General features: G+C 47.9%; 1 protein-coding gene across 2 annotated transcripts in view; it reads left to right on the top strand.

Annotated features, from left to right (window-relative positions):
* Nucleotides 1–464: 464 nt before the first annotated feature.
* Nucleotides 465–23,915, top strand: part of naa15a (N-alpha-acetyltransferase 15, NatA auxiliary subunit a) — a 117,285-nt gene continuing 93,834 nt past the window's right edge. The window contains exon 1 of one of the 2 annotated variants that reach the window (XR_005460094.1): nucleotides 465–896. Coding sequence is in view for 1 of the 2 variants with exons in the window: in XM_038792487.1 (XP_038648415.1) it covers nucleotides 843–896 (54 nt within the window). In the remaining variant the exon portion in view is untranslated. The remainder of the gene's footprint in view (nucleotides 897–23,915) is intronic. The other variant, XM_038792487.1, reaches the window with a different exon arrangement.

Here is a 23,915-nt window from a genome sequence, read left to right as displayed (position 1 = left end):
TATCAGTCGAAGTGCCCAGCTCAAGGGAGCACTTTTGTGGTGTTGCCCCTCGGAGACACCTGTGAACAGTTGACTGAATAAATAATTCTGGCTGCACTAATGAGTGATGTGGGTACCTGGCCTCAGTCGTCCTATTTACGAATGGGACTGTTTAATCTCTTTTCTTTTTGTTGCGTTGGTTCTATTATTTGTACTTTGTTTCTAAGAACTTAAAAAAAAGAGTGGTAGCTACTGTTATAACACTCGTAGTGTTTGTTTATTCTGGATTTTAAAAAACGTTTATGGTGAAAATGCCGAGCCTTGAGACGAAAAAAACCCAGCAACTGAGCGCCTGGTGGAATCACTCACTCACTCAACGTGAGCTCGGAAGGAAGGCTGGGAGGACCAGATGGGGTCCTCCGCGGTACCGTCATGCTCCGCTCGAGTGCGGTCACCTGACGGTGTGCGGGTTCGCGAGGGGAGCAGCGGCGCCTGCGCACTGGTGGCTGACCCGGAGGGAGCCGGCGTTGCTGCTGCTGTCTGCCGACCCGCCATTTTGGTTGAGGGTTTTTCAACCCCCCCTTGCTGAATTCCGTGCAGCGGCGGAGCAATTACATAATATTTAAAAAAAAAGAAATACATGTGAAGGCGGAGGTTCCGCTCGATCGGCGCGAGAGCAATCGCGGCCACGGGACTGCAGGAAGGAAGGAGAAGAGAGAGTGAGTGTGGTGGCCCATGAGTTGAGAGGCAGGATTGGAGCGGGCCAGCAAGAAAAAGGGCACCAGCGTGTGTAGGATTGAGTGAGTGAGTGCTGAAGCGACCATCCCATCCCCACAGCAGCCGAGACAGCCAGCCCGTCAGCCATGCCGTCGGTCGCGCTGCCAGCCAAGGAGAACGCCCTCTTCAAACGGATCTTGGTGAGTGGGAAGGGGGACCCGGAGCGTGTGCATTGCCTGAGGGATCGGGACACTAATGTCCTCAACTTACTCCTCTCAACCCCCCCCCCACCCCCCAGCGGAAACTGCGGCTCCTGCACCATTTGCAAAGTTGAAACTTTACCCCCGGCCGCACAATTCCCCCCCAAATCCCTCCTTGGTGCCGGCATGTGTGTGTGTACCGATCAACTGTCTCCCCGCCTCGGCCTTCCTCCACCCCACCCGCATGGGTGGCCGGCCCGCGGTTTCCACCGCTGCTCCTACCAACACACCCTTTCACCCCCGCCTTCTCGCCTCGCCGCACATGTCTTCACCCAGGTTGGAACAGCGGCTTCCTGCCCGCCCGGCTTTGGGCCTGCACGCGGGGGACACCGCCAGCCTCCTCGAGCTTTGGGGGAGAATTTTTTTTTTTGCAATCGCAAGGCCGCCAAGGAGTCCGCAAGCATCTCCCCGCCTAGGCCCTGGCGACGGCACCTTCCCCAGCCAGTTTCCCACTACACCCCCAAATACACACACCACATGTGAAAGGCGTTGGAGCAGACGCCGGAATGAGATTTAGAGCCGCTCCCAGGTTTTTTTTTTGCAAAGTGAGGCCCTAGGCCTTGCACCACCTCTTTGTTACAATCGCATTGACATCTGTCTTTTTTGCAGCTTAGAGGTTTTGTTGCGTCCCAATTAGAGGTAGATTCTCAATCGGAATCAGGATTCCATGCAGTTGTCAATTTCTTTCTTTGACATGAAATTATCTTCTTCAACTCCGATACAGGCCGAATATAGGCCTGGCCATGCAGAATATATTGAATTTTTTGTAATCTCCGAGTCATACATAGTTTACATTTTTATATCCTAGATTCGACACCGGTTGTGTTTTTTTTTGGTTTTTTTATCCGAGTACGCCAGTGAAAGGAAGAAAAAAGTAGTACCGTTCGACTATAAGGGAAGGAGAAATGCATGAAATAAAAAACTTGGGTTCATATAGTGCCTTGGTTAGCCAGAATCTGAAGTCGGTTCAAGTGATGCATAACATAGAGCAACTACAGCAATAAAGAAAGCTAAATATTCTGTAATATTCTGCATTATCAACCTCAGTTTCAACAGGATTTTTTGGAGTTGAAATTGAGGTGTTATGCTTGTCTAAAACGGGGGGAGGGGGGGGGTGTTTTGGATTTTAATAGAATAATCAACACCACTGCTCAATGTGTTCATAGAAAAATTACAGCATAGAAGGGGGGTATTCAACCCATCTTTCCATATCGGCCTGAACACCCTTCTAATCCCACCTATCTGCACCCGGTCCATTGCCCTATATCTTTAGGTGTAAATCCAGGTACCTTTTTAAAGGAGTTTAGGTCTCTGTCTCCACCGCCACTAACATTGGGAGAATTGTTCACATTTACTTTACAAATGGCATTTAATATTATGGTGAATGATGTAGTTGGCAAACTTTTTAATGCATTAGATGAACATTATGTAATGATGCTCATATGAGCAAAAGTTAAAACCTTTCAAGAAAATATTTCCAAATATTTTTTTCTCGATTCATGCTGTTGAAATCTTAAAGTGTGTGTTTTTAAGTATTTTGTTCTGAATACTTGGGCAGCATTACCTTGATGGGTGTGAACTGTCAAAGGTCTTTGGCAGTATCTGGTTGCTTGCTGTATCTCTTTGCTTGCCCCCCCCCCCCCCCCCCCCCCCCCCCATCATCTCTCCATCTATTTTTAAATTGTTTACATGAGTTCAAATATTTGTTATCTTTGGAATAGTTAGAAATCTATAGTTTGCCACTATATTTTAGTGGGACAGTTTCTTGTACACTGGCTTTGTGGCTAGTTTTAATTAACCTGTAAAATTACTGGAATATTATTAGATGTTTAGAGTGATCGATATATTGTACTGCAATAAGCAATTGCAGTACAATTAAAATAACTAGTGCTGCCAGGGAATCTGGGGGGTTAAGAACCACATTGGATGGTGCATTAACAAAGTTTATCCAGATGTGACAGTGAGGACCAACAATATTTTAGATAGTAACCGACTAACCTCTCAGCCCATTCATAGAGGACAGCAATATAATTTCTAAATATTGGCTTGTATGCATCTTTGTCCAAAATGGGGAAGGTGGGTAGTAATCAAATATGGCTAATTTGTATCTAACAACCATGTGCACTTAAGTTGCTGCTCTGAATTTTTAAAATATAAATTTAGGGTACCCAATTCATTTTTTCCAATCAATGGGCAATTTAGTGTGGCCAATCCACCTACCCTGCAGATTTTTGGGTTGTGGGGGCGAAACTCATGCAAACATGGGGAGAATGTACAAATTCCACACGGACAGTGACCCAGAGCCGGGATCGAACCTGGGACCTTGGCGCCGTGAGGCAGCAGGACTAACCACTGCCACTGTGCTGCCCGCTGCTCTGAATTTACCCAGCAGTTTAAATGGTTTCAAATAAAATTACTGAAAGCTACCACATTCTGTTAAAGTATTTCTGTAATAAACGGAGCAAGTCCTCTTGTAACCAATTGCCTCACATTTAAGAGATACCGCTTTAAGCAGTTTCTTATGGAAACAAGCTATGGAATTTACTGCAAATATATTTAGCTATGATATGGGGAAATAAAAATCCAGGAACCAGAGCAATATTGTCAAAATCTATTTGAAAGACAAATCATTTATTTAGGAAGAAAAACTTCCATTTATATGGTACTTTTCATGACTGGAGAATGAAGTATTTTTGAAATGTAATCATTGTTATAGTATCGGAAGTGCAGTAGTCAATTTGCACACAGCAAGTTCCCATAACAGCAACATGATAAGACCAGATCATCTGTTTTGGTGATGTTCATTGGCGGATAAATAAAGGCTTGGTCATTAGAGATTCCCCTTTTCCTCAAAGTTGTGAAGAGTTGTAAATTATTCTGTGTCTGTCATTTAACATTTCATCTGAAAAACAGCACCTCTGACAGTGCAGTACTCCTGTACAGCACTGGAATGCCAGCTTCGATTTTAATGCTCGAGTACCTTGAACCCATGACCTTCTAACTCAGGAGTGAGTGCTATTAACTGAGTTATGCTGACACTATTGGTGTCAGATATTGCAAATAAAATGCATTATCGATCATAATTAACATCCTCCCCTTTGTAAAGTATCTTTCCAGTGGAATTTTGCTGCCATAGAATGTGCAAGTGCATGTAACTTATTGAGAAGCATTTGTACTGTCCAAGATTGCAATGGAAACTGGGAGAAGAATTGATGGTATTTATCAAATGCACCATAATATTGATTTACAATTTAATCCAGGGGGAGTGCAATTCAATAAACAGCAGTTCCAACTATATAGAGTAGGGGGTGATAAAGTCCTGTAAAGAATTGTTCCATTTGACCGGACATGATGCAACAATTTATAATTAGATATAATGGAAATATATACCCTTCTCTGAATTCTTTTATTGGCTAGGTCAGCCTCGCTGTGAAAATAGTCTGTTAATTTGAACAAAGTGGAATTTAAGAATTTACAGGCCACCAGTCTGTTCATTCAATTCATTCAATTAAATCATGCCTTGTTTCATAGATCTTCAAGCTTATACCTAGTTAAAATCTTCATTTTATCCAAATCTGTGGCTTTTTGAAGGGGTTGGGGTGAATTTCGGGTTTCTACTGCCATTGTATGAAAAATTGCACCATGTTTTCACTCATAAATAGCTGAGTTTTTATCTCAAAATTGTACCCTCCTCTTCTGGATTACCCAAAGGTAATTTCTCTGCATCTACCCAATCAAATATGTCTTTACAATAATGGAATGCATTTATGTGTTCTATCCTGTTAATCCAGCCCTCTAATTCGTGGTATCATAGTGGGAAATCTGCTGTGTACAAGGCCAGTATACATTTTCTGAGATTCAATGCCCAAACTAAATGTGGAACTCTAGCTGGGGTCTGATCAAGGCTCCGTATGACTGGTGTCAGGTGCAACTCCTGAATTCTAGCCCCTTTGAGATGAAGGCCAACTTTTCAACTTTCTTGACTTGTATCTGGGCATTAGCTTCAAGAATTTGTGCACTTGAACACTAAAACCTCTTTGGTCCACCTCCGCTCCTTCCCTCACTATTAACAACATATTAATTATCTTTCTCAGATCCAAAGTGAATAACCTCATACTTGTCCATGTTTTACTCGAACTGGCTTAGTCTTGTCAGTTCATTCATTCTGTCAATTTGCACGCTCCAATCCATCCTGTAGATCGCAACATAAATATAAACCTGGCATATAAAAGACTCAATTTCTTCAGCCCCCAAAATAATGTTTTTGCATCTACTTGGTATGTAAGCCTACCTGCACCCCCTTTCAGCCACTGCATGCGGCAGTCAGCCTCAATATTTCATCCCACAAATGGATGTTTTACTTGTACCTTTATAACTAAGTGTAAAGGATCTAGCAGTCAATCTGGACCGTGTTGTGAAGATGTGCAGGAGTTAGATATGCCCACAAAGAGCCAACCTCGTGAGTGACAACATTGGCAGCCACCCACACCCATTTTGGTAGTTCACATCTACACTCAGTGTACAAGTCAGCCCTTATTTCGGAGGGGCTTTGAGGCTTCATCAGTCGACTTCTACGCTGTATTTGAATTAATGGTTGCCAAGATGTTCACTATATGTTTTAAATCTACAGTAGTAGCACCTGAAAATCTAGACGTATATCACTCTCTTCCTTCATCCAAGCATTAGATGTCAGTCAGTTTAACCTTGATGGTGGAAATGTTTTTAGAAACTAAAACCATGGACAAGAGTAAGAGTCACTTGGACAAATATGAAATAACTAAGGAACACCAGTACAGCTTTATAAAGGAAAATAGTGTTCGACTAACAGTTGCATTTTTGATAAGGTTGAGGATAATGTGGTTGATATAGCATTCATGGACCTCTGAAAGATATTTGATAAAGTATGAGGTAGTAGACTTGCCAGCAAAGTTGAAGCCCATGGAATAAAGAGTTAATGGCAGCATGGATATGAAGTTGTTTGAGTGACCGGCTGCACAATATAGCGACGTTGATGTTTTTCAGACTGGAAGAAGGTGTACAGTAGAATTCCCCAGGCGTTTGTATTAGAACATTACAGTGCAGTACAGGTCCTTCGGCCCTCGATGTTGCGCCAACCTGTGAAACCACTCTAAAGCCCATCTACACTGTTCCCTTATCATCCATATGTCTATCCAATGACCATTTGAACGCCCTTAGTTTTGGCGAGTCCACTACTGTTGCAGGCAGGGCATTCCATGCCCTTGCTACTCTCTAAAGGACCTACCTCTGACATCTGTCCTGTATCTATCTCCCCTCAATTTAAAGCTATGTCCCCTCGTGCTAGACATCACCATCCGAGGAAAAAGGCTCTCACTGTCCACCCTATCCAATCCTCTGATTAACTTGTATGCCTCAATTAAGTCACCTCTTAACCTTCTTGCTAACGAATACAGCCTCAAGTCCCTCAGCCTTCCCTCATAAGATCTTCCCTCATAAGATCTTCCCTCCATACCAGGCAACATTCTGGTAAGTCTCCTCTGCACCCTTTCCAATGCTTCCACATCCTTCCTATAATGCGGCAACCAGAATTGCACGCAATACTCCAAATGCGGCCGCACCAGAGTTTTGTACAGCTGCAACATGACCTCATGGCTCCGAAACTCAATCCATCTATCAATAAAAGCTAACACACCGTACGCCTTCTTAACAACCCTCTCAACCTGGGTGGCAACTTTCAGGGATCTATGTACATGGACACCGAGATCTCTCTGCTCATCCACACTACCAAGAATCTTACCATTAGCCCAGTACTCTGTCTTCCTGTTATTCCTTCCAAAATGAATCACCTCACACCTTTCTGCATTAAACTCCATTTACCACCTCTCAGCCCAGCTCTGCAGCTTATCTATGTCCCTCTGTAACTTATAACATCCTTCCGCACTGTCCACAACTCCACCGACTTTAGTGTCATCTGCAAATTTACTCACCCATCCTTCTACGTCCTCCTCCAGGTCATTTATAAAAATGCCAAACAGCAGTGGCCCCAAAACAGATCCTTGTGGTACACCACTAGTAACTGGACTCCAGTCTGAACATTTCCCATCAACCACCACCCTTTGTCTTCCAGCTAGCCAATTTCTGATCCAAACTGCTAAATCACCCTGAATCCCATGCCTCCGTATTTTCTGCAATAGCCTACCGTGGGGACTGCTCTGTATCAGTCTTGCAATCTGTATCAGTGATCTGTACTTGGGTGTACAGGGTGCAGTTTAAAAAGTTGCAGGTGACACAAAACTTTGAAGTTTAGTGAACAGTGAGGAGGATAGTGATAAATGTAAAGCAGACATAGGCTCGTGGAGTGGACAGACATGTGACAATGTCTTAATGTGGAAAAGTGTGAAGTGATAGATTTTCTGGGAAGAATAAGGGTAAGATACAATTATTTTTTAAATGTTTTTATTTTTATTAAGTGGCAATTTAGCATAGCTGATCCACCTACCCTGCACATCTTTGGGTTGTGGGGGTGAGACCCATGCAGACACGGGGAGAATGTGCAAACTCCACACGAATAGTGACCTGGGGCTGGGATCGAACCCGGGTCCTTAGCGCCATGAGGCAGCAGTATTAACCACTCTGCCACCATGCCACCCCAGGTTAGGATGTAGTTATAAAGGGAATGGGAGAACTGAGAGACTCGGAGGTACATGTGCACAAATCTTTGGTGGCACAGTCAGTTGAGAGGCTTTATAAATGAACAGCATGGTAGCACAGTGTTTAGCACTGTTGTTTCACAGCACCGGGGACACTGGTTTGATTCCCGGCTTGGGTCACTGTCTGCAGAGTCTGCACGTTCTCCCCGTGTGTGCATTGGTTTCCTCCGGGTGCTCCAGTTTCCTCCCACAAGTCCTGAAAGATGTGCTGCTTAGGTGAATTTGACATTCTGAATTCTCCCTCCGTGTACCCGAACAGGTGCCATAGTTTAGAATTTAGAACAGTACAGCACAGAACAGGCCCTTCGGCCCTCGATGTTGTGCCGAGCAATGATCACCCTACTTAAACCCACGCAACCTGTATACCCGTAACCCAACAATCCCCCCATTAAACTTACACTACGGGCAATTTAGCATGGCCAATCCACCTAACCCGCACATCTTTGGACTGTGGGAGGAAACCGGAGCACCCGGAGGAAACCCACGCACACACGGGGAGGACGCGCAGACTCCACACAGACAGTGACCCAGCCGGGAATCGAACCTGGGACCCTGGAGCTGTGAAGCATTGATGCTAACCACCATGCTACCGTGAGGCCCCCATAGTGTGGTGACTAGGGGATTTTCACAGTAACTTCATTGCAGTGTTAATGTAAGTCTACTTGTGACACTAATAAAGATTATTATGTCAAAATAAAATCCAAAAAGCACGGAGGTTACGATTAACCTTCATAAGCACTGGTTTGGCCCCAACTGGAATATTGTGTCCAACTCTGGACTAATCCAAGGCAATAGAAGGGATGAAATGAAAATCACTTATTGTCACGAGTAGGCTTCAATGAAGTTACTGTGAAAAGCCCCTAGTCGCCACATTCCGGCGCTTGTCCGGGGAGGCTGGTACGGGAATCGAACCGTGCTGCTGGCCTGCTTGGTCTGCCTTAAAAGCCAGCGATTTATCCCAGTGAGCTAAACCAGCATAAACGATTCATGTGTGTTTCTGGGGTGAGAGATTTCAGTTAGTGGATTAACTGGGGACGTTGGCATTCTCATTAGAGAAGGAAGAGGATAGAGGAGGATTGATGCACGTGTTCAAAATCATGAGGGGCCTAGACAGCGAAATAAGAAGAAATTATTCCCATTTGGCAGAAGGATGGAGAACAAGAGGGCACTCGCTGGTTTCAGGTGAATGGTAAAAAAATCAGTGGCAATGTGAAGGAAAGCTTCTTTATGCAACAGGTTGTTAGGGGATCTGGAATGCGGCGCCTGTGTATTTGGGGCTGGAAGCAAAGTCAGTTGTAGCCTTGAGTTGAAAACCCCCAAAGAGAGAAAATGTGCAGGGAAGTGGGACTAAAGCTGCTCTTATAGAAAATGGCAAGTACTGGAGGCCAAATGGCCTCTTCTGTGCTGTAACTGTTCTATGATTTAATGTCATTGTGATGTTTTCCAACCCAAAAGCACATTTCTGAATCTTTAATAGCTTTGGGAAATATGTCTTTGGGAAATATGTCTTTGGAAACTATCATGTCCCATGGACCCTTCTGTAAAATCCTATTATTTTCTCCATTTCTATTTTTAAAGATAATTTTGTCCACTAAGCTTTTGTTATTCCTATATTCTGTCATACCTCCGATATTTTGTCTTTGCAGTGGAAATGATAGAATAAAGCATTGCAGTTTCTTTAGCTGTCATAATGTTGCCTGCATCCATCTATTAACATATTCACCATTAATCTCTCTCTCCCTTAATTTGTTATAAAAACTTTTGTTACTTCATCTGTAATTTGCTACTTCTGATAGTTCTTCCAGTCTGCTGGATTTCCATGTTTCTGTACATTTATGTAAGCCTTTACTTTTATGTGCGTTCGATCCATTCCTCCAAACACTAGAATAGTTTTGGCATGATAGCAGGTACCTGAAAACAATGCGTGAAGCGCAAAACTCACCTGTTATAAATTACAACACAGAAAAACAGGCCATTCCATTTGCCCCAACTAGTCTGTTGGAGTTTATGCTCCAAGCAAACTTTCTCCCAACCTGCTTCAACCAACCCTATCTGTATATGCTTTTTCTTTCTCCCTTCTGTACTGAGCTGACATTCCCATAAATGTTTGTATGCTATTCACCTCAAGTGGTCGCACTTTTCACATTCTGACCGCTTTCTGGTAAAGATGTTTCTCCTGATTTTTTTGTGGTTCCATGAATGTCTTATATTTATGGTCCCTATGACTCCTTATTTAATGGGTTTTACTCAGGTCATATTGTTATAACGTGTTCTACTTGTGAGCAATATACTGCCATTTGGCAACTGAATTAAATTTATTATGTGGGATTCCAGAATTTTGCATCATGGTTGGAGTATCTCATTTTGAGGTTCTTTCCTTTATATTAAAAAAACACATCAGTAGCCATGGTGATATGGTGTGTGTTTTGCACATACTATGAAGTTGGGTGGCCCATGAACTTTGGGGATTTAATTTTAGAAGATATTTAAGTTAAAACAAATGTATTCATTCAGGCTCCTCAATTGGCGAAATACATATAACCCTAAACCTGCATTTTACCAAAAGTAATAGAGTTCTCAGATTTCATCAGTTGTGCAGACTCAGCTGATCCCAACCAAGTTGACCTTGTGCCTTGAGGCTACAGAGGTTTAACACCAGGGGGGAGACCTGCTCCTAATACCTGCCTGGTGATCGTCAGATGAGAGAACAGTTAGGCTTGGATGAGCTGGCCCCTGCAGTCAAATTTTGGCTACTGTGGGTGCACTGTTTGGGTTCATTCATGAACTATGGTCTTTTGAACTGCCAGTGCCTTCAAGGCCACAATTGTGCATACCTTCACCTTCAGGAGAGGGAAAAGTGTGTAAGGGGATAATACTGAATCTTTTTTAGATTTGTTGAATATTTTTGCTTGCCTCGCGTATTCTGCTGTTCGATTAATTTCAGCAAAGAATGTATGAGATGTGCTGCTGTAATTTTCTACACAAGAGCCAGTATTGGCATGCAATCTAATCTTGATTTAAAGCCGCTTCAAATAAATTGTAATTTCAAAGCTTGTAGCACTAAGCTCTTTCTTTGTTTTTATTTGGGTTGCTTCAAATTATTAGAGATTCCAATTTAATTTTTTTTTTAGAGTATCCAATGATTTTTTTCCCAATTAAGAGGCAATTTAGCGTGGCCAATTCATCTAACCTGCACATCTTTTTGCGTTGTGGGGGTGAGACCCACGCAGACACGGGGAGAATGTGCAAACTCCACTCGGACAGTGACCCAGGGCCGGGGTTGATACTGGGACCTTAGTGCCGTGAGGCAGCAGTGCTAACCACTGCACCACAGTGCCGCCTGAGAGATTCCAATTTTTGAGTGTGAAGTGATTGAATTATTAGTAGTCTGAAAATCATACACAGATACTTGATTTCCTTGGCAGTTTTCTTTTGAAGTTGACATTGACTACATGATAATTGTCCTGGTGGGACCGTGCCTAGGTGACCGACATACATGTCTTGAAAGTAGGTGTTGTTAGGCTGTTTTTAGTTTTGGGACTTGCATCAAAGCCCACTTTGCCCTAACGTAATGTGAGCACTTTGGTGAAGTAACATGCCTCAGCCTAGTGTTTAGTCTTCAGGAAAGGGGAAAGGAAAAACTAAGAATAGGAAAAATAGCCAAAAGGCGTACATCAATTATCCAAATTCTGTGCCAGTTTACAGTGTTACAGTTAAACACTCAAGCTCTTACATGGAAGTTAATTTGAATCACTTTTGATAGTAAAGTTGTTCTAAAGTTTTTTTTCTCCCTGGTGTAAGTTGCATGATGCTAAATTTCCATTCTTATAAGTGTGCTTTCAAGGCAATAATTAAAAAAGGGTAGTTTGTAATTTTCATAATAAATGACGAGCACTGAGATTGTTAGAGCAGACTGAAGTGCAATAAATTTATTTTTTGAAGTGTACTAATCTTCATTAGAAACTTGATTAAAGGAGCTTCCGGTGTGGACCATGGAGTGGTGGTCACACACAAGGCAGCTCCTTCCCAAGATTACAGAAAAGAGCTCTTTTTTAATCAATACGAGGTGGAATTTTGATGAAAAGACATGGGTGAATGTTGGAGGAGTACTTTCCCCCAGGAATGGTATGTCTCTTGGTTACCAGACCCGGCAGAAACAGTGAAAGATTTGGCTGAAGCTGCAGCAAAGACAAAAGCTTCTTCCAGCATGCAGGCGGATGAAAGGGAGAGCTTAAAGGCCTCAAGCTGACTTAAGGGCCTTTATTAAAGCTGAATTCTAGCAGCAGAGGGAACAAGTGTGAAAAGATCTCGCCAAGGCCATTGAAGAAGTGGTGACGAGACTTCCGTGGAGGAGTAGGTTGCGCATTGGGTAGCTCCCGTCTGGAACCGACATTCGGACCTTTTTCAGGAGTTTGCACAGACCTTTTGGGGCAGATTGGTGAAGCGAACACTGCCAAAAGGATTCCCCCTCTGTTGTATGGATAGCTGGACCAGAAGTGGCCGGGTGAAGGGTTTAAGTCCCAGCAGACAGACGTGTGCGGAGCGGGTGCCGAGGCACGGCAAAGTGGCTGGTATAGACCAGGGTCCATGGGCTCAGTGGGCACAGGAGCAACAGGAGTTCCTCAGGGGCTGCTTTGCTGATCTTAAAAAGGACATGCTGGCACCGATGAAGGCATCAATAGACCAAATGATTGCAACTCAGGCAACACAAGGGAAAGCGATTAAGGAGATGGAGAAAAAGCTTTCTGACCATGAGGACAAGTTGGTTGTATTGGCCCTTAAGGTGGAGGTGCAGGATGACCTCCACAAAAAGTGGCAGGAGAGGCTGGAGGACCTAGAAAACAGGTCCAGGAGACAGAACTTGAGAATTATGGGCCTCCCCGAAGGTGTGGAGGGGTCGGATGCGGAAGCATTAGTGTCCAAGATGTTGGAGACGCTGATAGGGACGGGGGTATTCCCTCGACCCCTGGAGCTGGACGGGGCGCACCGAGCCCTCGCGAATGAACCGCCGAGGGCCATGGTGGTGAAATTTCATCGTTTCTCGGACAAGGAACTTGTCTTGCGGTGGGCAAAAAAAAACACGGAGCAGCAGGTGGGAGAACAGCGTGATACGCATCTACCAGGACCTGGGTGCGGAGTTGGTCAAGAGGTGTGCTGAATTCAACCGGGTGAAGGCGACCCTCTTCAACAAGGGTGTGAAATTTGGGATGTTACACCCAGCGAGGCTTTGGGTCACGTACAAGGAACAGCATCACTATTTTGAGATGCCGGTCGAGGCGTGGTCATTCGTCAAACAAGAAAAGATGGACTCGAATTAAAGGACAGTTAAGCTTTTGTGGAATGCGGCGGTGGGGCTGGGTAACACGGTACCGTTTCTAATATAAGATTGTATGCAATGTTGGGTGCGTGTAAGGCGGTGGCTGGAGGGTGCAGCGTTTGCGGCAAAGATAAGATACGGAGGGAGGAGGGGGCCCTGTACTTAGTGCAAATTTTCAGGAATTTGGAGCCTTCGTTCAACAAGTGTCTCCTCACGGGGCAATGTTAGTGTCTTCTGTTTATTTTTTGTTTTGTATTACTATTTACTCACTGGGGCTGGAGAGGTAGTTTAATTGGTTTATTCACGTGGGGAGAAGGGTCCGGACAATGAGGCGGCAGACTAATCTGCGCCAGGGTCAGCATGGGTCAGCTGACTCTCGGGAGCGTAGTGGGGGGGGGGTGAGCAAGTGCCCAGCTGGTGCTTGGGAGGGGGGGGGTGCTGTTTTGCTGACAGAGTAGGTATCAATTGCGGGGTACCAATTGAGGGTCGGGGGTGGCGGCTCCCGGTGGGGGCGCGGGCTCCAGGTTGGCCAAAAAAGGGCGATGTCTGGCGGGGCCGGGTTGGGGGGGGGGGGGGGGGGGGGGGGTTGTCCCCCGTCCAGGCTGATCACGTGGAATGTCAGGGGTTTGAATGGGCCGGTCAAAAGAGCGCGCGTGTTCGCGCATCTAAAGGGGTTAAAGGCATACGTAGCAATGCTTCAGGAGACACATTTAAAGCTTGCAGATCACACGAGATTGAGAAAGGGATGGGTTGGCCAGGTGTTCCATTCAGGGCTGGATTCGAAGACCAGGGGGTAGCAATTCTGATCCGTAAGGGCTTGACATTCGAGGCTGGGAGAATTCTGGCAGATAAGGGGGGCAGATATATAATGGTGAGTGGAAAGTGGGAGAGGGTCCGCATGGTGTTTGTGAACGTCTATGCTCCGAATTGGAATGATGTGGAATTTATGAGACGCATGCTAGGCAAAATCCCGGACTTAGAGTCACACCACCCGATCATGGGGGGAGACTTTAACACAGTCATTGTCCCCGGGCTAGACCGGTCGAAGTCTGGGACAGGGAAGCGACCGGCAGTGGCTAAGGAACTGAAGGGTTCTGCCCGGGGGGGGGGGGGGGGTCTCTTTTTTTTTTTCTCCCACGTTTATTCCTGCATAGACTTCTTTGTGTTGAGCAGGGCGTTAATCCCAAAGGTGGCGGGGACAGAATACTCAGCAATCACAGTCTCGGGCCATGCCCTGCACTGGGTGGACCTGCGGCTTAGGGAGGAGAGAGGGCAGCGGCCACTCTGGAGACTGGATGTGGGGCTGCTGGCGGACGAAGAGGCTTGCGGGCGGATTAGCAGGAACATCCAGGATTGCTTGTAAACAAACGATACGGGTGAGGTAGCAGTGGCAATGGTCTGGGAGGCTCTGAAGGCAGTTGTCAGAGGGGAACTCATCTCAATTTGATCCCATAGGGAAAAGAGAGGGAGAGACTGGTGGAGGAGATACTCCGAGTGGACAGGAGTTCTGCGGAGGCCCCCGAGGCGGGGCTACTGCTGACCACAGGGAAAGCGGTAGCATAGCTGAGGAAGGCAAGGGGGGCAGTCTGAGTACGGGGAGAAAGCGAGTAGAATGCTGGCACACCAACTGCGAAAGAGGGAGGCGGCCAGGGAAATCAGGGGAGTAAAGAATAAGGAGGGTAACATGGTCTTGGATCCAGGGGGGTGTGAACTGAGTCTTTAAGGAATTCTATAGTAAACTGTACGAGTCGGAGCCCCCGACGGGAGTGGAAGGGATGAGGCAATCTTTGGACCATTTGAGGTTTCCGAAGGTGGAAGAGGACCTGGTGGAGGGGCTGGGAGCCCCAATTGAATTGGAGGAGATTGTGAAAGAGAAGATAGATGTAACTGGCATGGATTTGAAAAGAGATCAGTCACAAACCATCGAATTTATCTGAGGGGATCCCAGCTCACTGAGGTTGAAAAAGCCATCTGAACGTGGAAAAACAACAAGGCCTCTGGCCACTTGGAATCCCCACAGAAGTATTAAAATGCGGCAGAGAGGCACTCTTGACAAGAATCCACAACCTTGTCGTCCTTGAAGAGGCATGCCAGCTGATCTCGGAGATGCCTTAATTGTGGCAATCTTCAAGAAAGGAGTCTGACTGTGGAAATTCCAGGGATTTCCCTACTCTCCGCCATGGAAAAGGTAATCGCGAGAACCCTCCTCAGCTGCTCCTCCCAGTGGCTGAAGAACTCCTCCCGCGTGTCGGTGTGACTTTTGCCCATCACGCAGCACAATGGACATGATCTTCAGTGCGCAACAAATCCACAAAGTGCAAGGAACAGTATGAATCTCTACATGGCCTCCTTCGATTTCGCAAAGGCCGTCGACTTGTATCAACCGTGAGAGATTGTGGAACAGTCTCCTCAAATTCGGCTGGCAGAAAAAATCACCATTTTCCAGCTGCTCCACAATGACGTGAAAGCAGTGATCCTCACCAACGGAACCACCACAGACCCAATACGTGTGCAAACTGGGGTCAAACAGAGCTGTGTAATCCCGCCACCGCTCTTCTCCATCTTCCTCATAGCAACACTCTACCCCACCACCATGCAGCTCCCCGCTGGAGTGGAGCCAACATATGGACAAAACAGGAAACTGTTCACTGCAGTGCACAGACGACGCCTGTGTGTACGCATGCTCAGGATGAGTTATAAATCACGGTTGACACATTTACCTAGGCATATGAGAGAATGGGCCTCAGAGTAAACATCCAGAAAAGAGGTTCTCTACCAGCCCACTCCTGCCACACACAACTGCCCCCATGCCATTGAGATCCACGGTGAGCTCCTGCACAATGTGGACCATTTCTCATATCATGGGAGCCTCCTCTCGGTGCTAGTAGACATCGACGATGAAATGCAGAACCATGGACAGTGTACACTCCAATCCCCGGAGAGAGATTAGCAATGTTACCTCGACAGAACCCTGCAAATCCACTGGCAGGATAGACGGACCAACGTGAAAGTCCTCTCCCAGGCTAATATCCCCAGTATTGAGGTACTGGTCACATTCGACCAGCTGCGATGGGAAGCTATAGTATCCCCATGCCCGAAACAAGACTCCCAAAAAAGGTGCTTTATTCTGAGCTCTGCAAGGGCAAGCAATCACTGAGGGCAGAGGAAATGCTACAAGGACACTCTGAGAGCCTCCCTAACTAAATGCAACATCCCCATCGCCACACGGGAATCACTTGCCTTAGAACACAGACTGGAGAAGAAGCATCTGCAAAAGTGCACCAAGCACTTCAAATGCCATAGGGTGGAGCACGTGGACACGAGCGTAAACAGCGGAAAGAGAGGGCAGTATCCAAAGCGTCCCACCCATCCGTCTCATCAAACACCAACTACCAGACCTGTGGTGGAGTCTGCGGACCCAGGGTTGGGGTATTCAGCCACCGGAGAACCCATCTACTCTGAGTGGAAGCAAGTCATCTCATCCCTGAGTGACTGCCCAAAAAAGAAGGCATGGCTGTGAAAAAAGTCACGAACCGTAGAGTTTATTTGACGTGGCAGATATGGTCGTTAGGTTTAGGAAAACCTTTGAAAGAGTACCACACTGGAGATCAGTGTTTTTCAAACTTTTTCCCCAGGGATCCATTTTTACCAACCAGTTGACCGTCGCGACCCACACCGTGTGATGACCTTTGTGACCCACCATGCATCAAAGGTCTTGGACCTCCCACCAGCACTACTTTGTCATGTTCTGGACTCTCCTGAGAAGCTCTTACAGCAGATTCAATTGTGAGATCCTGGCCTGTTTGTGCCCCTGGCCCTTTCTTCCTTAGTCCAAAAAGATCTATTTTCAGTTCTTCACACAGTGCTCTTGCTTACTTGCTGGAAGCTACAAAATGGAGGAAGCTCTACTCCGTTATTTCATGTCCAGAGCACGTGATGTCCGTGTACCGGGCACATGACCTGCTCTCTGCTGCGGCTTCTGGCAGGAAGACTAATCTATTTAAAAAAGTTTTTACATCTGCTCCTGGAACACCGCGCTGACGTATGGGGGAGGCGCTCTGCGGGCTGCTACAGCCGCTGAGGGGGCACGCATGCGCAGGAGAGCCAGCATTCATGTTTGTTTTGAAACTTTTTTTATTGGCTTTTCTCATTTATAAGCAGTTACTGTGTATATACAACACATTTTTCTTGCCTGCGCTCCCCACCCAGGTTGCGCAGTCCTTTGGTTTCCCATCTATCTTTTTCCCCCCTTACCTTGCTCCTCGAACAGGTTTTCGAACAGGCCGAAGAACTGCCCCCAAGTATCCAGTATTCCTCTGACTCTTGGATGGCGTACTTAATCTTCTCCAGGTGGAGAAATTCCAAAAGGTCAGCGAGACAGTCTGCAGATTTGGGTGGTGCTGCTGATCGCCACCTGAGCAGGATTCTCCAGCGTACGATTAGGGAAGCAAAAGTGAGGACGATGGCCCCCTTCCCCTGTGTAATTCTGGCTGCTCCGATACCCCGAACATTGCCACTATTGGGCATGGCTTCACCCTCACCTCCACAACCTTGGACAGCCTCGGAGAACCTAGCAAGATTGGGGAAAGCCCAAAACATGTAGGTGTGGTTGGCTGGGACCTTCTGGCACCGCTCACATTTGTCCTCCACCTCCAGGAAGAACCTGCTCATTCAGGTTCTGGTCAGGTGCGTTCTGTGCTCAACTTTGAGCTGCATTAGGCTTAGCCTTGTGCAGTAGAAGGAGGAGTTCGCCCTACTCAGTGCTTCGATCCAGAGTCCCCATTACACCTCTCCCCAGTTTGCCCTCCCGTCGTTTTTGTCTGGTCTCGTCCAGTGGTGTTCAAGCTCTGTCCAGTAGCTGTCCGTATGTTTTCCCACATAGCCCCCCTCTTCTCGCTGCTTGTGTCTATCAGGTCCTCTAGTAGTGTGCTTTCTGGGGCACCGGGGTACCCTCCTGTCTCTTTGTTTTATTTTGAGGTGTCTCAATTCCTGTCCTTTTGCTAGTTTCCAATTCCTAGTCAATTTGTCCAGTGTCGCCAGTCTGCGCCCTACATAGAAGTCCCCGACAGTCAATGTCCTCCCGTCCCGCCTCCATCTTTTGAAGATGGTATCTAGAATGGCTGGGGGAAATCTGTGATTGCCGCACATAGGGGCCATGGGTGACATTTTGGTTATACCGAAGTGCTGTCTCAACTGGGTCCATGTTTTCAGCATGGCCGCTACCAATGGGCTTGTTGTCTACCTTGTTGAAGAAGATGGGAGTGCTGCTGTAGCCAGGGCCCGGATGCCTCCTCCATTTCTACCCAATCTGTGTTGGGATCTTGTACCCATCCCCTCACCCTTTCTGCCGATGCTGCCCGGTGGTAGAATTGTAGGTTCGGTAAAGTCTTTGGCTAGTTTTAAACTGGGCTGTTTTAAACTGTTTCAGCTGTGGGTCGACACTATACTGATCTGACTGGTGACCTTGTAGTGGCCTGACCAGACTTACTAGCTACCGCATGGTGTTTGCACTTGCTAGCTCGTGGACTCTGACTGTCTCAGTAGCTGGGTCCCGAGAGAGTGGGCTTTATAGTGGTAGTGTCCTGTCTGGTGATTGGCTGTATTGTGTTGTATGCTTACTGGTCATCCTATGTGTCAATCACTGCCTGATCGCTGCAGAGATGGACCAGGAGTCGTCTGCATGTGGATAGGTGGGATTACGGTGGTCGTGTGGGCCGGCAGATCGGTGGCCTCGTGGCAGGGTATGTCCGGAGGAATTATGATGGCCGGCAGAGCACTGCGGTCAGGTGGTGGGCGTGGAACTCTTTGCAATGCCCGTCTGTTACGCCGTAGCAGGGAGCCATCAGCCATGCGGACAAGGAAAGACCTTGGGGCAACTTGTTTGACAACAACAGCTGTGGCTGACCAGCCCTCGGGCAACTGGACGCGAACATGATCGGCAGGAGCCAGCTCGGTTCGTTCCGTGGCATGAGCATCATATGTGGCCTTCTGATGGGCCCGGGACTGCTGCATTTTTTGTAAAACCGTGAGGTGGTCAAGGTCTGGAACATGGATGGCTGCAACTATGGTCCTCTAGAGTGCGATTCATGAGCATTTGCGCTGGAGACAACCCAGTGGATAGTGGGGTTGCCCTGTGTGCCAGCATTGCCAGGTTGAAGTCGGAGCCTGAGTCTGCAACTTTGCACAGCAACCGCTTGACAATATGAACCCCTTTCTCGGCCTTCCCGTTTGATTGCAGGTAGTGGGGACTGGAGGTAACGTGACGGAAGTTGTAGGACTGTGCAAAATCAGATCATTCCTGGCTGTAAAAGCATGGACCGTTGTCGCTCATTACCGCGAGCGGTATCCCGAGCTTGGCGAACGTTTCTTTGCAGGCTTTGATGACCGCCTTCGACGCGAGGTCGGGCAGTTTCACCACTTCTGGGTAACTGGAGCAGTAGTCGACCAGGAGTACGTAGTCACGCCCCTTGGCGTGGAAAAGGTCTACACCTACTTTGGAGCACGGAGAGGTCACGATCTTGTGCTGTTGCAGTGTTTCCTTGGGTTTGGCCGATTGAAACTTCTGACAGGTGGGGCAGTTGAGGACCGTGTTGGCAATGTCCTGGTTAATGCCCGGCCAATAAACCGCCACCCGCGCTCTGCGTCCCCATTTCTCGACTCCAAGGTGACCCTCATGGAGTTGACCCAGCACCATAGCCTGCATGCTCTGGGGAATAACGATCCTGTCGAGTTTCAGAAGGATTCCCTCCACAACTGTCAGCTCATCTTTCACGTTAAAGAATTGGGGACATTGTCCCTTCTGCCAGCCATGGGTAAGGTGCTGCATCACGCTGCAGAAGAGGATCCGTGGCCGTTTCCTCACGAATTTGGACCACTCGTTCGTCAGAGGCTGGGAGGTTGGTGGCACACCATTGCACTTGCGCTTCTATGTGGTAGATGAAGTCACCTTGTTCACACAGTGTGGTGATGCACCGGGATAGGGCATCTGCAATGATCAGCTCTTTGCCTGGCGTGTAGACAAGTTCAAAGTCATAGCGGCGGAGTTGAAGAAGAATTCGCTGTAACCGAGGTGTCATGTCATTTAAATCCTTCTGGAATATATGGACTAGAGGCCTGTGGTCCGTTTCCACCATGAATTTCGGCAGGCCGTAAACGTAGTCGTGAAACGTGCCTATTCCTATCAGGAGACTCAGGCATTCCTTTTCGATCTGGGCATACCATTGCTCAGTGGACTTCTTGACGAGATGGCGGAGGGCCGTGGTGTGAGATGCCATATTGGGAATTAATTTCCCGACAAAGTTGACCATCCCGAGGAAGCGGAGGACCGCCTTCTTGTCCTCTGGGGTCTTCATGGCGTTGATCGCCAAGACCTTGTCGGCGTCTGGCCGCACACCCTGCTGCGAGATCTTAATATCCGATTGACCAAATGAGCACTTGGCCCTGTTGAGCTGGAGACCATGTTCATGAATACGCTGGAAGACCTGCTTCAGGCGAGCGATGTGTTCCTGGGGCATTGTGGACCAGATAATCACGTCATCCACGTATGCTCGCACCCCCTCTGCCCTCCATCATCTGCTCCATGATGCGGTGAAACACTTCGGAGGCAGATATGATGCCGAAAGGCATGCGGTTGTAGCAGTAGCGACCGAACGGGGTGTTGAAAGTGCACAGCTTGTGACTGGACGCGTCCAGCTGTATTTGCCAAAAGCCCCGGGAAGCGTCCAGCTTAGTGAATAATTTGGCATGAGCCATCTCAGCAGTCAACTCTTCACGTTTCGGGATCGGGTAATGCTCCTACATGATGTTGTGGTTTAGATCCTTAGGATCAATGCAAATGCGGAGCTCCCCTGATGGCTTCTTTACGCAGACCATGGAGCTGACCCAATCTGTTGGCTCTGTGACCTTCGAGATGATGCCCTGGTCTTGGAGGTCCTGTAGTTGCTTTTTCAGACGATCCTTGAGGGGCACCGGCACCCGGCGTGGTGCATGAATTACAGGGATGACGTTCGGCTTGAGCAGGATTTTATATCGGTACAGGAGCGTGCCCAGTCCATCGAATACGCTGTGGTACTGTGTGATAATGTCGTCTATGTCGGCTTGCAAATTTCCATTGGGCGAGGCCGTCGCCGGTGACTATGACATGGTGTGGACTTGCTGAACCAGGTTCAGGAGCTTGCAGGCGTGAGCACTGAGCAGGGACGCCCTGTCAGGCCTGACGATTTTAAACAGTAATGTTGCCTTGATCGCCTTGTTGGATACCCCTAGTTGACACGAGCCACTGGCAGCTATGGGATTGCCATTGTAGTCAAGGAGCTGGCAGGCCGGTGGAAGAATACTTGGTCGGGACTGGATGCTGTCGAGGTCGGATTGTGAGATGAGGTTCGCAGACGCGCCAGTGTCCAGTTTAAATCGGATGCGAACCTTGTTGACTGAGAGGGCAGCACACCACTCGTCATCTGGATCCACACTGAGGATCGAGAGGCATTGCGCAGATGTGTTGGAGGCCAGCTCATGTGTGGTTATGATGCCCAACCGATATGGAGACTTGAGGCAGTCAGTATCAGGGTCCGTTGGGCTGTCGGGATCAGAATCTGGCATGCCATGCTGTATAATCGGACACTTCTGCGCCGCAGCTGGGATTGCTGGCTGCTGAGCGGTGGAACAGACCTGCAAAGTGCTGCGTCGTGGCCAAGCTTGCCACACTGGAGACATCGGTGTCCTTTTGCCGGACATTGTTGCTTTAAGTGGCTGGTGCCACAATTCGAACACGTCACGATGCTGACGTCAGCGAGTTCCGTGCGCCATCGCGCATGCACAGTGCGGTCGTTTTAGTACGCACCTGAGCAGTCGGGTTGTCAGTCTTGACCTCCACTCGGTCATGGCGCACTTGCGCAGGGATCCGGCAAAAGTGCACGAAACAGTCACTCTCCTCTATGCTCAGGCCCTGTATCTGTGTGATGGCCTGCACCCTTTCCGCCTTGTGGGAGGGCAGCTTTGCAGTTTCTGCCGCCCTGATGTGGGAGTAACGATTCTTGGCATGCTCATGGACAACGCACGTCTCAATAGCGACAGAGGGTCAACTGTTTGATTTTAAGGAGCTTCTGCCGCAGGGAGTCGGAGTGGACCCCGAAAACGATGATGGAATCAGCTGTTGAGTTATAGTTACATGACTGCACTAGGATGCGGAGATGGGCCAAGAAGGAGTGAAAAGGTTCATCCTTACCTGAAGCCTCTGCTGGAAGATGTACCGTTCAAAGCTCTCATTCACCTCAATGTCACAGTGGCTGTCGAACTTCAGCAGGACTGTTTTAAATTTAGTTTTGTCTTCAACGTCGGCGAACGTAAGGGAGTTGTAGAGAGAAATAGCGCGATCTTCCTGGCATCCGATGCTGCCTCGAGGTCGGAGGCCTCGATGTACAAGAGGAACTTTTGCTTGAAGATTTTCCAGTTGGCGCCGAGGTTGCCGGAGTTGCAGAGGAAGCTGGATGTTTTCCATTTCGCTGGATGGCTGCTTGCTGGTCAATGCTGATTCACTCGAGGTAGGTCCGTCAAGATCAGTAACACTCTGGTACCATGATGTGTTAGGCAGGTTGGTTCGATGTGGGCTGCACTCGATGCAGGGAAGTTAGAAACAGACGTCTAACATTGGAGAAGATCCAACACTGTTTTATTCAACTATAGAACTGCTATACATATTCAGCTGTGGGTTGACACTATACTGGTCTGACTGGTGAAACTGTAGTAGCCTGACGAGACTTACTAGCTACCGCATGGTGTTTGCACTTGCTAGCTCGTGGACTCTGACTGTCTCAGTAGCTGGGACCCAAGAGAGCGGGAAACCTAGTGCCCTCTGGCTTTATAGTGGCAGTGTCCTGTCTGGTGATTGGCTGTACTGTGTTGTATGCTTACTGGTCATCCTGTGTGTCAATCACTGCCTGTCTGCATCTCATTATATACATGAGTGGATATTATGACAATCGCCAGGGGTTCGATCGCTACCGCGAACAAGAGTGGGGGCATGCGGCAGCCCTCTCTTGTTCCTCTCAGCTAGAAGTATTCAGAGCTGGTGGTGTTAGTTTGGACACTTGCTTTGGGAGCGTTGTACAGGAGCCTCACCCAGGCGGTGAATCCTGCTCCTGGCCCAAACTGTTCCAGTACCTCAAGGAGGTAGTTCCATTCGAGTCTGTCGAAGGCCTTTTCTGTGTCCAGGGAGACGATCACCTCTGATGTTCTCTCCCTGGAGGGCGATCATTATCACATTCAGCAGCCACCTGATGTTCGCTGTGAGCTGCCTACCCTTGACAACGCCCGTTTTGCCCTCCACGACCCCCTCTGGTATGCAGCCTTTTGGCCAGGACCGTTGCATGTATTTGCGCATCCATGTTCAGCAGTGAAATGGGTCTGTATGATCCATATTCCGTCAGGCCTTTATCTTTTCTTGGGTATCAATGAGATTGTGGCCTGCGCTATCGTTGGGGGGGGGGGGGGGGAGAAAGGAAGAGAGAATAGGGATAGGGTGCCCACTGCCAGTGTGTCCACGAACATGTCCCTTACGTATGGGGCCAGGACTGGTGCGAACGTTTTGTAGAAGTCTGCCGGGAACCCGTTGGGTCCCGGTGCCTTCCCCGTCTGCATGGAGCTGATGCTCTCCATGATTTCTCCCAGGTCTATTGGTGCTTCCAGCTCCCCTATCTGACCTCCCCCACCACTGGTAGTTCTAGTCTGTCCAGGAACTGTTTCATTCCCACGTCCCCGTTGGGGATGTGTACAGTCTCCAGTAGAAGGTCTCAAATGCCCGACTGACCTTTGGCTCTGTTACCAGTCTACCTCTGCTTTCCTTAATCTGCGCAATTTCCCTCGTGGCTGCCTGCTTTCTCAGCTGGTGAGCCAATAGGCGGCCAGCCTTGTCTCCGTGTTCATAGAAGGTCACCTGTGTCTGGCGGAGTTGGTATA

The sequence above is a fragment of the Scyliorhinus canicula genome, chromosome 3, assembly GCF_902713615.1.
Source record: "Scyliorhinus canicula chromosome 3, sScyCan1.1, whole genome shotgun sequence".
Taxonomy (NCBI): domain Eukaryota; kingdom Metazoa; phylum Chordata; class Chondrichthyes; order Carcharhiniformes; family Scyliorhinidae; genus Scyliorhinus; species Scyliorhinus canicula.
Note: the sequence above shows the minus strand (reverse complement) of the source record. Positions and strands in the feature narration are given on the sequence as shown.